Source organism: Asterias rubens, chromosome 2, assembly GCF_902459465.1.
Source record: "Asterias rubens chromosome 2, eAstRub1.3, whole genome shotgun sequence".
NCBI classification, from domain to species: Eukaryota; Metazoa; Echinodermata; class Asteroidea; order Forcipulatida; family Asteriidae; genus Asterias; species Asterias rubens.
Window position 1 is genome coordinate 13,717,124 of NC_047063.1, and position 16,232 is coordinate 13,733,355.

General features: G+C 39.7%; 1 protein-coding gene across 1 annotated transcript in view; it reads left to right on the forward strand.

Moving 5' to 3' along the window:
• The window catches only part of LOC117307048 (sentrin-specific protease 8-like), a 34,927-nt gene extending 19,984 nt beyond the window's left edge, over positions 1-14,943 (forward strand). The window contains exon 5 of the mRNA XM_033791686.1: positions 14,873-14,943. Coding sequence (XP_033647577.1) covers positions 14,873-14,943 — 71 coding nt within the window. The remainder of the gene's footprint in view (positions 1-14,872) is intronic.
• The last annotated feature ends 1,289 nt before the right edge of the window (positions 14,944-16,232 follow it).

Below are 16,232 nucleotides of genomic sequence, written 5' to 3' on the forward strand. Positions count from 1 at the left end.
TTGCCCTGGTCTTGGCCTTGGTGCCACTTCAGAGATTTAATGATTTTCCAATGGAAGTGCCCTTTGCAAAATTGAATTGGCTTTTTGCCCCCTCTCGACGATGAAACTCCAGGTTGCATTTTACAATATTAAGAAGGATCTGAAAATGTGCATCATGGCGGAGATACCAAAACTAGGTTTGCGGTAACACCTCGTACATGCGATTTATTTTTGGAATGTGGTGGTTCTGGGTGTTCTAACGATTCGACGTTTCTATCAGTTTTTTGGGAATGTCTTCAAGAGACAGCTGGATTCAGTTACTTCAGGCTGTATTGTTGATGTTATATTGTGTGTTAGGGGCTAATCGCCCAACGATTACCGTCTGCCTATATCGCCTCCTGATGTATACTTGTCATAAAGAGTAGGGGGTTTCTCTGGTGTTTCTGACGGCATATTGAGCCGCATCGATCATTAAAAGGTCATATCTCACAATTCAAACACATCTTCGTATACTCGTCGACTGAACAAAAAATAGAGAGCGATTTTAGACGCATTCGGGTGTGATAAAACGCTGAATGGTAACTGCTTATAATTACTAATACCAAATAGTGTCTCGGGTTCAGAGGTCCCTAGACCAACCATATCGCTCAATGGAACTAGCTTTAAAACCTAAATAATGCAATACACTGAATGTAAAGCATGTAAAACAAAAAGCAAAACCGACTTACCAATACTTTTTGAGGCGCATCCAAATGTCATGGGATGTTATTAAGATAATCCAATAAGGAGACCTGAAAAAGGATGAAAGAAAGACATAAACCTTGAGTCGTGTTTTTACTGGGAAACATTACAAAAACATTTCAATGTCCTGACTATAACAAAGCATTTAAAAACTCTCAGGTGTGGTATCGAGGGTCATCTGAGACTTGGTTCCAGAGTCAGGATGCCAGATCAATAAGCTTACCTAGCTAAATCACTTCAACAATCTGAAGCCAGTTTCAATGCTGTAGTTAAAAATATATAGATTTGTGACATGTCGGTCTAGTTCACTGGACCCAATATTGTCAGCCAGCAGCAGAGTGTGGGTTCGATACCCGGTCATGACACTTAAGCACTTGAGCAAGGCACTTGACCATATTTGCGTGCTTCGTAACATGTTATGAGTGCATTCTGCTCAACCAGCCAGGCTGCTATAGTGGACGTTTAATCATGTCAACTGTGAACGGAGAAACCCTGTTTCAGCCCCCATGAAGTAGGAGGCAACGTGACCCTGGTGACCGTTAAGCCCAAATCGGTTAAGTGTAGCCCTCACCTAATGAGTGGTCATCGGGCCTCGTGGTGTAAGGTGATCTCTCATAAAACTAGAGAAACCTGTGGGATGACCGTCACACTTTTATATCGATATGCAACCATAGAGCAAGAACCTATGATGCAGCAAAAGCAATGGTCGGCTATCGTTCCACGGCAACTTTTGATTCACTTAAACAATAAAACAAGACTCGCATACAACATTCCGTATCACCTTCCACTTCTTTCTCAACTTTCCTAAGAGCCCTTAGCCAAAAGCCTTTGGCATAGTTAACTTACCCTGATCACAGAGAGTTTGTTGAGAGAGCCGCTTCAGTTTTTACAAGTCACTTTCAACATCAGGTATGCTGACACTCTCCCATGTTGTGAAGAAAGCAGGTATTATCTATGCCACAAACAGCTTTGAATGTTGTACAGTTTCAGAGAGCACCTCAAAAGAACAAATCTACTTGGTAAGTAGACACTCGCATGGTATTACCACAAACCACACTTATACCTCCCCATGCAATGTCTCAAATCCAATATACAGAAGAAGAAAAAAAAACATACATCCAGAAACTACACAACCGGTACTGAGAGACCCATGTGTCACGTAGTGTGCTTGATCGAACAGATATTGGCCAGCGTTTCATTCCACCCGAAACAATTCATTCGGACAAACTAATACATGAGAGAGCCTGTGGGGGACCTATCGACCCGAGCCGTTACTAATTGGCTGAACTAATGTCTCTCAGTGAGACGAGGGAGGCTACTGATGAAGTGCAACTACACTTGTATCGAGGAGCACCCTCCTTTACGTCCGACTTACTCTTCAATTACAGAGAGGAGAGGAAAAAAACACTCGTTAAGTTTTAAATTACATTGCTAAGACAAAACAAAAACGGCAGTGCTTTATCACCCTTGCAAGGACGCTGTGACAGAAAATTGACCATTAATTACGGCAATAGGTTGAGAATTAAGATGGATTGCCTGCTCTATTGCAAAATAAACTGTGTACATTTAGCTTGCTTCAGGATGGGTGAATGATAGATAATGACGTTTGGTATTTGTATTTCTCATTACAGAAATAGATTGAGGTGTTGGATAAACTTAAATTATGACATGTGTGTACATGCTGAAAATGGCCAAAAACTGTTTACTTATTACTATAATTTTGTGTTATTCACAAACTATACTCGGCACTTTATGTGACCTAAGATTTCAAGAAATAACAAACCTGTGGAACTTATCGCTCAATCGGTCATCGGAGTTACCTAGATAATCTAGTGAAAATACACTGACATATTTCACTGCATTCAAAGACTGGTTTTTAGAGTCGCAAGATAAAATGTTTTACTCAATTTGAAACCAAAAACAAAAAACAAACAGCAGCAACAACAACAGAAACAACACCAGCAATAACAACAAAACAAAATGTAACATTTCAGCATAAAAACTGTGCAGTTTTTCATACCATGACCATCTTCATACCATGGGCAAATATATATGAATATTTAATCCATTTGGTCAATCTACCCACCGTGTGCCCACCCTGTAATTTATTTTTTTGTTCCTTTCTCCCATGATGCCTCAAAACTTGATTTGCTTGGATATTGAATTGCAGAGGTTAGCATTTCACATAAAGTAGCCTGACAAGCCGCCCGGTTCACGTCTTTGTTATTTTTACCTACGAAAATAAATAAAAATCCATTCATTTCTATTTAAGCAAACCATCTCTTTCTTGGTTAATGTTGACTTCAGTTCATCCTGCTTGTGCACTTTATTGATTTCCAAATGAAGACCAGCTATTTATACAAGTACAATGCAATACAAATTGATATTCGCAAAGTGCAAACCCACGGAGAGCGGAAATGCATATAACAATATTTTGTTTGTATTGAATGCCGGCCCGCGGGACAGAGTCATACGATTCACAAATTTGTAGTGAATTAAGTTTTATTTCTTCCCCCGTGGCCGACATTTTGAAAAAGAAGTACAACACGCATATCATACATGTATATAGCCATAACGGATATCAAGAAAACGCAGGAACAATTTAGCCAAAGAGTACAGTGGTATTGCTAAAGTGTTTGATCTTATTCTGGTACACGGATCAAGTAATGTAAAGAAAGGGGGTCATCACTACACAAAAAGAGGCAAACAGTTAAAGCCAGTATACACTTTCGGTACAGAAAAGGAAAAAAGAAATTCACAGATTTACAAATAACTTACAGGGTTTACAAAAGGTAAATGGTGAAAGACTGCTCTTGAAATATTAGTCGATGAAGTGATTTACTTTTTGAGAAAACATTAAAACAATATCAATTCTCGAAAGCGAGAATTACGGATTTATTTTAAACACATGTCATGACACGGCGAAACGTGCGGAAACAAGAGTGGGTTTTCCCGTTATTTTCTCCCGACTCCGATGACCGATTGAGCCTAAATTTTCACAGGTTTGTTATTTTATATATAAGTTGTGATACACGAAGTGTGGGACTGGGACAATACTGTTTAAGTGTATAATGGCTTTAAGACGGTCTGACTTCTGCGTTTGACTTCAAACCTGTGAAAATTGGAGCTCAACTGGTCGTCGAAGTTGCGAGATAATAATGAAAGAAAAAACTACATTATAACACGAAATTGTGTGCTTTCAGATGCTTGATTTCGAGACCTCAAATTCTAAATCTGAGGTCTCGAAATCAAACTCGTAGAAAATTACTCTTTCTCTAAAACTACGTTACTTCTGAGGGAACCATTTCTCACAAGGTTTTATATTATCAACCTCTACCCATTACTCATCACCATGTAAGGTTTTTTCCAAATAATGATTTTGAGTAATTACCAATAAGTGCCTACGCTTTAACTAAATATATACAACTTATACGAATTGTCTGTATAGGCTCTATGGTATTAGTGTTAGTGTAAGGTATTAATGCCTACCACAAGCTTCGCTTTTCTGGTTATGCCCCCATTTCCACTTATCCTAATTACTGTTCTTTTTTGTTGTTATTTTGATTATCTGTTGGCATGGAAATAAATGTCTTGAAATGAAAATGAGAAACTTGTTAACTATACTCATGCCAATTAATAAATCGCGTTATTGTCATAATTATTATAGGGAAAAAAAACTTATATACTCAATTGAACTAATTGGTCCACCATCTAAATAGATTCCAACCAGGGTTGGGAGTTTAAGTGCTTGACCCTCCAGCATCATTCAATGTTGCACGTCTTAAATGCCGGTTCCCTCCCTCCAACGTTTGGGCCAATTGGTGCCGCTTGCCACTTGATTTAATCATGCGCCTATTGACAACGGAGATACCAGCCGTACTATACGTATAATGTAAATGAGCTGAGTGTAGTATAGTGGTAGTCCCTGGGCAAGCCTGGTTATTCAGACCTGCCGATTTCCTTTGATAAATCCTCCGCCCATCATTGGGAACTCATCGTCCAAGATACTTTTTTGGAAACAGGAATGGTTTACTCAGTATTCCCTCTGGCTAAATTATTTCACGTAAAGATGGAAGGGATTGGGAGAAGCTTAACATATTTCCTTGGAAATGTGCGAAGCCGCGCCTTGGCTGCTGTGTGCACCCACACACACTCAGACAGGCAACACACCTCCCTGGTGGCTGGATGAAGCAGGAGTTTGCACATAATCTCCACAAAGGTGCAATCTACTTTAAACCATTAGTGTGGCATGATGGAACCCGTAGATTAAGAACCAAAGAACAATGGGGTAAAGAGTAGTCGAAGTTGTTCTTTATACTCGGTTTCACAGCGTAACTATGTATCACAACAGAAGTGTTGTCAGAAGACTAAATTAAGTTCAGTCTTCTGATCGTTCAACACATTATCAAACCAATTTGTGAAGGTGTTTGTGGTCCATCAAATTAGCTCATTTAAACATTATCCCGTTTTATTAAAAACAGCGAAGAATGGTCGCGGTTTTTGTTTTGAGCACGTTCGTTTGGGAGTGGTTTCGATTACATAATTTATTTTTTTAAATGATGGTAATTTTAGACGTCTTCAAATGCTCATTTCTCAACTCTGTCATCTAAAATGTATCATGTTTCTTATGAGACTTCGAACAGGTTTAATCTTAAGAACCAAGTGATCTTTCAGTTCAAATTTGACCCCACGGGATGGTGGATATGGTAGTCATGCATAATTGGTGCGTTCCGCTATTGCAAGGGGCAATGGGGAAATGGTAATAAAGGTAGACAAAAAGTAAATGTCAAACAGGGTCAATGGGCAACGCATGAACGTTTACCTCACACTGTTCTGGCATTGAAACCCTACGGATCCTTACAACTACTAAATACCCAATATCAAAATGACACAAACATTTTGTCAAATTGACGCTTAATCCGGGTCTAAATTCTATTTGACCAGTTTCCGGGTCAGCTTCATCCGGGAACCGAAATCTGGGTCACTCTTGAACCGGGATTTTCTATAAGTCTACAGTAGTTTTGCACAGAAATAATAACACACACAAAGTTACTAGTCGTACCAACCCCAGTAAACACAAGTATTCGTAGGAAATTATTCTAAGTGGGTCTCTCCGCAAAATCTATATTGACAGTAATTCGATGCAATTGCGAAAGCTTTGCACGATGTTCCAGATTGTCACGATGGTGATGAAACATGATTTCAGAATCGGAGAATTTTTGCACGACGGTCCCCGACGGCGAAACGACACATCCGCCGAGGTCTTCAGAGGATACACATTTCTCTCGCTGTCACATGAGCCTTTCATCCCATCAATGCATATAAAGATAAGAACCCCTATAAATCTCTTTTGGGTAATCGGCTTGTGAGATAATGCTGTGAATGTACCCTCCAGTAATGTTTGCAGCTGCCATGCCTCCCCCACCCTAAAAAGCATACGTTTTTTTAATGTGTAATTTTGCTGCGGGTTCAATTTATGCGCCCAGCACCCATTAATAATACAATTATTTCATGGTACTGATATGCACACTTGGTGTTGGGGCAATGCAAAAATGTAACAGTTGGATCTAGATCGTGACTGTGCTGTCATTCCTTTGGGAATGTTTGGGCAAAGTAAAATTAAGCCAGTAAGATCTTGTTCGTCATTGGACTGTCCTCATTTTAGTAAGAATGGCGACAGCAAAATTTGACCTGAAAATGTCTATTGGTATTTGGCAATGAAAAATTAACCAGTTAGATTTAGTTCGTGCTGGGGCTGTTATACTTTCATAGTAAAGTTCAAGTTGGAAAATGCAAAATTGAACCAGTTGGATTTGGACTGTTCTGGGTCTGTTACCTTTGTGTTCAGTAGTGTTTGGCAATGCAAAATGAACCATGCAGTTAGATCTTGCTCGTGCTGGGGCTTTTACCATTTTACTCAAGTTCAAGTTGGGAAATGCAAAATAGACCAGTTAGATCTTGTTCGTGCTTTGGACTTCGATCGTTTATTATAGTTGGCAAATGCAAACGTGGATTAGAGTAAATCTCCATCATGCTGAGCTTGCATCCCAGCGAATCAATATAACCACAGTGTCCCTTATCGTCATCATTGCCCTGTGGAGATAACTCTGTATTTCAGGTTTTTTTTAATGAGTTCTTCTTCATATTTGTGCCAGAGCATCCCGCTAGTCATTACAATGTGGAGTTAACTCTGTATTTCACTTTTTTTTTCAAGGTGTTTTTATTTTAATTTTTGCCATACCTGCTCGCCAGGGGAATTGAGTTTTCTAGGAACGCAATATTGGAGAGTGCGCTAATGAGTTGCAGTTATACATACATGGTTGAACCATGTGGTAGATGACCGCTGTCTGGGCAGTGACACGTTCCAGACTCAATATATAGTTCACACATCATGTCGTAGCAGGGTGCCAGTCCATTCATCTTCTTCTTTTTACGAGGGGGGGGGGGGGGGGGGGGGGGGGGGGTATACATACCTTTTCATTTTTTATAAACAAACCGCGCTGGTTTGCATATAGGCGGCCGAATGTTATAATCGCAAAATATTAAATCGTGTTGACATAGTTCAAATTCAATGTTGTTTGCAAACTTTCAATAAATAAAATGTATCCCATGTTTGTTTCCAAAAAATCAACAATATTTTTGAATGGTTGTGTGACATTGTTACCAACTATGGCTATCTGTGTTTTCTTTGCATGGATGGCTTTCCACAGTTTTCAATCCTCGGTTGACAAAAACTTGGGCTGTGATGTTGCAATGAAAGGTCTGTAATGACGTGTCCAAATTTGCGGCTGCGGCTGTTGCCAAGGACGCTGCTAGGGACAGGCTACTCTTTAACTCATGTTGAGGCGGTGAATCAGCCGTAGCCAGATCCGTATAAACATGTCCTTGAAAGTCTGGCAACCATACATGACGTCAGACTACTGCAAATAATGACGTTTTAGAAACGTCGCGGGAATAAGATACTCAGAAACGTGTTCAACTGGCAGTTTCTAATTACATCTTGATTAAGGCAGTCTAATTTGATTAACTCATCCAGCGACTGCTTTGACATTTTGCCTTTGCAATAATTACAAATGTATTTATAATATCAAAATTTCCTATACGGATAGCCTTGAAGCTCCAGCCTGTCTTTTTCTTCTTCCTTTCTTCTTCTTTTTCTCCTCATCGTTCAAATCAATTCTACTAAAAATGTATATCCATGTTGCATGCAATATCATCTGCCAATCCTGCCATCACCTAAATTTTACTCTTACCAGTGTAATGCACACCCTTTAAAGCCATTATACACTTTCGGTACAGCAACAAAATAATAGTTCACAGATTTACAAATAACTTACAGGGCTTACAGAAGGTAATGGTGAAAGACTTCTCTTGAAATATTGTTCCGTGAAATGCTTTACTTTTTGAGAAAAAATTAAAACAACATCAATTCTCGTTAGCGAGAATTACGGATTTGTTTTAAACACATGTCATGGATGACACGGCGAAACGTGCGGAAACAAGAGTGGGTTTTCCCGTTATTTTCTCCCGACTCCGATGACCGATTGAGCCTAAATTTTCACAGGTTTATTATTTTATATATAAGTTGAGATACACGAAGTTTGGGACTTGGACAATACTGTTTACCTAAAGTGTGTAATGGCTTTAAGGCTTGTGGTAGCACCAGTCGTTGTACATGAAAACAAATTTAAACTTTGGTGGCTCTGAAAAGAACCGCTGTTTTAACAAGTCGACGTTTCGATCACTCAGTGCAGCTCTGATTCAAGGTAAAACAGAGTGGCAGTATGGTATTGAAAAAAGTGCTTGAGCATTATCTGCTTTTTAGTTTCGTAATTCCAACAAGGACACAACTTGATCAAATATTTGTTTCGTTCGTCGCGTGCTTACGTCAAACTTGAGGTAGCACGTATAGTATTTGTAATTTATCAGCGAATGTAATGTAGTATAGTTTTCAGATTGAAAATTAACGCTAAATACAAAGGTCACACCTAGTAATCCTGAATTTGATTTATTAGTACAACATCAAAACAGGTGGCCCCCCAAAAGAAATCTGCTTCTATGTGCAAAATTTAAAGGAAATTCAATAGAATGTTAAAAAGCTCAGCTTACAAATAAATACAACACACTCAAAACAGCAATAGCTTTAGAAATGCACAACAGATTGAGAAGAGCTATAACATCTGGATAAATGTTGCCGTCTGAAATACGATCGTATTAGCACTTGAAGAGCCTCCAAAACAACCGTTATTTATACCCTTTACCACATCACTAAAAGCTCAGACTTTGAATGTGCAAAACAATCAAACACGAAACTCCCCCAACGTGAAACGAAAGCACCTGATTTGATTATATCTCACACAGATATTGTCTGGTATCTTTTGCTCTTCCGGAAACCTAGTATTAGGTATTCCTTAATTTTGTATGTGAATATATCTAGAGCCAATCTTTCTAAATGAAGGGAATAAGAGATACGGGGGTAAAAACCCAGTGGTTTTGTTCGCCACCCGTTGGTCGGGAGCTTTTTACGAAACTATAAACATTTTATGAAGAGTCGAGGGAGCACATATCACATCGTACAATGGCGACCGTCTCCATTGCATTTTATGGATTACGCAAGTAGATATCAAATTGTTTATATAATTCCAAAAAGTGTGGGAGTGTTTTCATTTTTAATTTTGTATTTTCATTTTTCCTTCTTGTTTTTGTTGATGTACATCGCCCTGTTTTAATATGATAATTTGTCTTCATGTTAAAACCAAGTCTAACCGACACGCCGCACACGTCACTGGGGAACTACAAAAGCATTCTTAATGGATCATGGTCCTTTCTCCATGGATAAAGACACAACAGTGAACGCCAAGTGCACCGCCTATGAACCTGCTGCGACTCGAATATTGATTAGCTCGAACAATAATATGGAGCGCTAATTAGAAGGCAAACAAACAGCGACTGAGAGTCGATGCGTTGTAATGGCCGCGATCATGGCCGCTCTCCTTGCACTACCGCACACACTGTGTAGGCGTATTATACGGAGCCCAAGGAATGACATCCAACTTATCCCCTAACCATTTAAAGAAAAAGACAGCGATAATTTTTCTCGCCAGATTATAAAAAAATTGGGGTTGATTCCGTCGACTTGTCATGACATCTGTCTTTCAATATACGACTTATCGGACTCTCCGAGTCGACTTGACTCTCCTAGTCGACTTGACTCTCTCCAAGTCGACTTGACTCTCCCAGTCGACTTGACTCTCCAAGTCGACTTGACTCTCTCTAAGTCGTCTTGACTCTCAAAGTCTCGAAGACGTTTTATGACTTGACTGCCTCCAAGCTGACTTGACGCTCTCCAAGTCGACTTGACGCTCTCCAAGTCGACTTGACTCTCAAAGTCGACTTGACTCTCAAAGTCGACTTGACTCTCAAAGTCGACTTGACTATCCAAGTCGACTTGACTCTCTCCAAGTCGACTTGACTCTCCAAGTCTCCAAGACGTTTTATGTACCGATTTGTATTAGTTGTATGGAATAAGATTACTTGTCATGATAATTAATCTCCCAAGACGACCTACTAAATATAAGAAGTCGACTCATCTCAGTTTCAGTAAATTCATCTCGGTGTGATGAATGATGTTGCCACAACAAGTCAACTTCTTAGTTTACAATAGGTCAGGACAAGTCTACTTCTTTGTTTGCAAGGGGTCGGGACAAGTCGACTTCTTAATTTGCAATAGGTCAGGACAAGTCGACTTCTTAGTTTGCTAGATTCGGGCCAGTCGATTCTTTGTTTACAAGCGGTCGGGACAGGTCGACTTCTTAATTTCCAATAGGTCAGGACAAGTCGACTTCTTAGTTTGCTAGAATAGGGCCAGTCGACTTCTTTGTTTGCAAGGGGTCGGGACAAGTCGACTTCTTAATTTGCAATAGGTCAGGACAAGTCGACTTCTTAGTTTGCAATGGGTCAGAACAAGTCGACATCTTAGTTTGCAATAGGACAAGTCGACTTCTTTGTTTGCAATAGGTCGGGACAAGTCGACTTCTTTGTTTGCAGTTGGTCAACTCGGCGAGATCAATTTCTTCTTTATGTCGACATATTAGTCTCAGAGAGTCGACTTACCGAGATATACGAGTCTCGTTTCTCTGGATCAGTCTGGCACTCATTTAGCTCCATGTTATATTCAATTGCTAGCGTTAGGCAAAACACAAGGTAAAACACATGATCGTTAATGATTGATGATTTGAAAGCTTTCTTATTTAAACTTCAAATCAGCAGCGTTTGTTCTGTGATTTATGATACATGCAACAGTGCGATCGAATGTACCCTAAACAACTAGGTTTCCGTACGCAGAATTAAAAATAAATAAAACTGAGCTCTGAGCATTCGGTTACGTGCACAGAGTCTCTGTCCATTTGCACTGTTATTCGGTCTTTCTTCAAAGTGTTTGGGCCTTAGACTTTATACATTAAGAGAATATTATACTCTTTTTGTCTTCAAATTTATGAATTTTCGGTTATCGTAACTATTGATATTGAACTGTAATATCCCGCATGGTATGATGTGGATATTGAATTTGCACCTTACACACTATCGTATTTCTTACGGAAAAACCTAAATCAATTCAATTCGTGAATTTTCTTTCGCAGAACTTTTACAAAGGACAAGTTGAGCATATTTTGAAAAGGAGTATTAAATTTAATAATTAATTGAAAATAACATCTTACTCATCAGCGTTGCCAAATTAAAGGGCGGTTTCACAATGAAACTAAAAGGAAAGCAACAATCTCAGTTTCCTTTTGGTGTGAAGAAGGAATACGCGGGCAACTGCGGTTGGTTCTTGGAACTGTTTTTGTTTGAAGTATTTCCCTTGTGCAACAGATTGATTGAGGTTGGATGGAGCTTCCACTGTTAATTATGTTTAGTTGGCCTACTTCGAATGGTCTCAGGGTGTTTCGACAATGAGAGTGCACTGTCATGCTGTTTTCCGTTTATATCCCTAGCATGCTTAGTAATCTCATTTGCTTGCTACATGAGACTTGTGGATATCAGCTCCTAAATGTAGCCCCAACATAAATGTAGCCCAGATGTAGTGTAGCTTGGGCCCAATTTCATGGCTCTGCTTACCGCCTAATTATGCGCTTACGACCACGATTCCCCGCTTACGTGCAAGCGCCGAATTCCTGCGCTAGCCTTGCGAGCGTGTAGTGCTTGGTATTACGTGGAGTACGCACTCCCAGAAGCCAAAATTCGCCGCTAATACATGAAATACGCTTGCCATAAGCACGGAATTCCCTGCTTCCGTAAGCGCCGATTCTGTGCTTACGGTAAGCAGAGCCATGAAATTGGGCCCAGATGAATCGAGCCATACCTAGAATTAAATGCAGCCCTATCATTAAGGTCATGACCTAGTTGGGTTACATACAGGTACAGTATTGTGGCTACATTTAGGTCATGGGTACAAAAAGGTACAACAACGAGGCTTCGTTTGTGACGGAACCATGCACGGCCTGGGCTTTATTAAGGCCGCGCTTATGCCTGTCTCAATATATTGACATATTAAACATGAAAGGGAATTGTCCATATGATAGCTAACCTTAAAGTTGCCTTGTCATAGGGGGACAATAGTAGGCGATCACATGGTCGGTACTATTAAGCTTGCGGAAAATTGGACTGCTCGTGGGGCTGTCCCGCTTTTATGGTGAATTACTTCAATCTCAGGCAACATGTTGAAGTGGTTTGTGGCATTTTAATTACTGCGAAAGAGGCGTGTTGTGACCGCATTCAATACACTGCACGTGATATAAATAAACTGCGCCAATAAAGTATCTAAACACTTACAAATGGTCAGATATATCGGAACCTGAAACAGTATGCCAAAAAATAATTATTCATTTCGAGTCACCGTTAATTTCTGCACATTTTGACACATCTTGTGTTGCGCTACGATGTTGTTTGGTGGATTTACGGGCTTTTGAGTGGCTAAAGGTCCAATTTCAAAAGTTGCAAAAGCCCCTATTCAAGCTAAATCGTTGTATTGTGACGAGTAAGATCGGCGTTTCTTTTGCTCGCCTTTTATGAATGATGTTTTTTTGGTCGCGTTTTGGATAAATCGGTTGCGATGAACATACTCACCAATAATTGTCAGTAACCAAGCAAAGGGGTCAAAGATGGGAGGCATACAACGATGGTAAGACAGGGAAAGGTGTTTCAAGATAACAGGAAAGATGGCTCAAACGACCAAACAGGAAAGAGGACGGATCGTTGGTTTGATAGAAGCCGGTACGTCGATGCGAGCTGCAGCTCATCAGGTAAAAACGTCACCAGCGACGGTCAGTAAATGGTGGAATCGCTACCAAGCTCAGGGAAATGTGGACGACCTGCCAAGGAGTGGCCGTCCGAGGGTGACTTCTGCAGCAGAAGAAGAAAGTGAACAAGTCCATAAAGCCTGACACCACTCTCGAGGGGTTTGCGACGCATCCTGATCAGGAAATGGCAGCAGGGGATTGACCAGGGACAGATCAGAGGTCTCATTGAGAGTATGAGAAGACGACTCCTTGCCGTTCAGGACAATGATGGAGGACACACCAAGAATGGAGGACAGGATAACAACAGTTTTAGAGTTAAAGATACGGCAATTAATTTCATGGTCATGTAAACGAAACGAGTTTGTGTCTTTTGTCTTGATTTTGTCTGAGTGTGATGCTTTTGTGAGTTCCCTTTTGGAATTGGGGTGAATAGGGGCTTTTGCAACTTTTGAAATTCGACCTTAAGCCACTCAAGTGTCCATAAATCCACCAAACAACATCGTAGCGCAACACAAGATGTGTCAAAACGTGCAGAAATTAATAGTGAATAGAAACGAACAATTAAATTTTTGTATACTATTTCAGGTTCCGATAAATCTGACCATTTGTAAGTGTTTAGATACTTTATTGGCGCAGTTTATTATAAAGGTGTCGATTTTGTATCGCCTTCATTCGGCCATGATTGTGGTACCCAAAACCTGATGGAGGTAGAAGGTCGAGTGGACAAAGCATTATTTTATAAGGCAAAACATCCATTTAGGTATGGGTTTAGAACGAATACCGAGGATGGTTCATTCAAATTCAACATTCTTATTGAAAGGTTTTTTAATCGTCTCCTGGTTTTCGATAACTATCTGCGAAACAAACTGGTGAACGTTTCCATCGAATTCGGCCATTCTGGTGAGGTGACGCGTTTTGTCAACAGGCAGACTGTGCAGGTTCATCCACAGTGAATCTAGGTTGAGGGTTCATCCATATCTAGGGCCTAGCTACCTGTTGTAGACCACATACCAGTCACTCGAAGGCCTATCAGCCGGTGTATAACTTGATCGCATTTTTGTTTTAATATCCAGACTAATAATCTATACTATGTTTCCTGAGGAGTGGATAGCAATGGCAGCGACAGGTGGATATGGTATTGATTTAATTTTCTCCAGGGAGAGATTAAACAAAAAAAGAAAACAGACAGTCCACCTGCTCAGCTCGTATTCCTTTTTTGTTTAAATTATGAGTTACAGAAAATGGAACATGTCAGATTTTGATGTTCCTGCTTTAATTGGACCGAACTCTCGGCTGTGGTATCGATTATCGTTTGTATGTGTAGGGTGTTTGCACGTTGTAACCGAAGACTTAGATGTCTAGGGGAGCCTGGCTTTCGTGTACAAAACCAGGGATGTCCTAAAGGAAACACTATGGGTCCACACAATTGGAAAATTAAGAGTCCTCGATTTACCTGGTCGACATTTGTGTGTGCGGTTCACTATACCTGGTGAAAACGAGGACTTTAACAAAGGGGTTATGTGTGTTTATAAAGGGAGCAAGGACGTCATCGTTGTGCTTTTGTGTACAAAACCATTAGGTGTACGAAGATAAGCCATCTAGTTATTATTAGACCGACAATGCCTTTACAAAAGAAGAATTTTTCAAAACATACTATTGTCTGCATGATACTGTGAGCTATTATTAATCAAATGTAGTACGAGTATTTATTTGTTTAAGATAGATTATTAAAAGTTGGTAAAAACAAAAGAATGTAAACAGAACTTTGTTTATTGAAAAGACATCCTTAATAAATTAACAAAGTCGCTTGTCTTCATTCCTTTAACAGACTATCTTTTTTGGTATCTCCACAGCGGCAGGTGACTTGACTCTTGTAGCTGAAGAGTGCCCTCAGCAGGAGAATGGTGAGTCAAGATACCTTTAGGCGGGTCTTTATAAGCAACCTTGCCCTTGTTAAAGGTACTGGACACTATTGGTAATTACTCAAAAGAATTGTTACCATAACAAACTTACTAGGTGACGAGCAATGGAGAGCTGCTGATAGTATAAAACATTGTGAGACACGGCACCATCTGAAGTGACGTAGTTTTTGAAAAAGAGGTATTGTATCACTCAATTATTAAAAGACGTCAGGCCTGAAGTCTTTAGTATGCATCAGAAACCACACAATTGGGCAACAATATTGTTTTTCATTATTCGCTTGCAACTTTAATGACAGGTTTGTCGTTGGATGCATATGTGGGATACACCAAGAGAGAATACTGGTTTTTGACAATTACCAAAGGTGTCCATGCCTTTAACTTGAGTTTCCATCGTGGAAAAATAACTCGATTCAGTATCATGTGTATCCTCTTTCTTGCTTCACTGTCAATCTTAAGTTTATTTGCGAGCGTTTAAACAAGTAAAGTAAAGCGAATCTCGATTTATTGATTTATTAATTGAATAATTGATTGGTTGATTGATTGATTACTTGAGTGGTGACTAAATTGTGCGGTAATTTGGTTCCCGACGTGTTTGGTTCTTCCAATCACTTTATTGCGGTATATCAACACAATCAGGGGTAGACAGAAAACATTGACGAGTATTGGAGACTTTATATACTAAACTCAATTAGACGCAATTTAGTTTGAGAGTAGACCGACCTGATTATGATCCTGAAGCCAGTTATCTATTCCATGATCTAACCCCGCAATCAAGCGACTCAGGTGCAGTTTTAAGGTCTCATCCATCATAAGTCCTTCAACTCTCTATTACCCTTTCCTTCGTATGCGAAGAATATCAAGGAGTACATCATCGAAATGGGATATCCTTCTTAAAGGCACTGGACACTATTGGTAACTACCTCAAACGAATATTTAGCATAAAACCTTACATAGTAACGAGCAATGTAGAGCTGTTGATAGTATACAACATTTGGAGAAACAGCTCCCTCTGAAGTTAGTTTTTGAAAAAGGGGTTTTTGAAGCTTCTCACTCATGATAAAATTACTCAGGCCTGAAGCATTTTTATTATGTAATCTGATATTCTGTAATCACACAAATATAAAATGCACCAAGAGTGTTTTTTCTTTCATAATTTTCTTGCAAATTCATTGACCAATTGAGGCAGTTTTTTCACGCGGGTTTGTTATTGTATTCATATGTGGGTATACACCAAGTGAGATGGTCTTTGACAATAACCAACGGTGTACAGTGCCTTTAAGTTAGCATCATG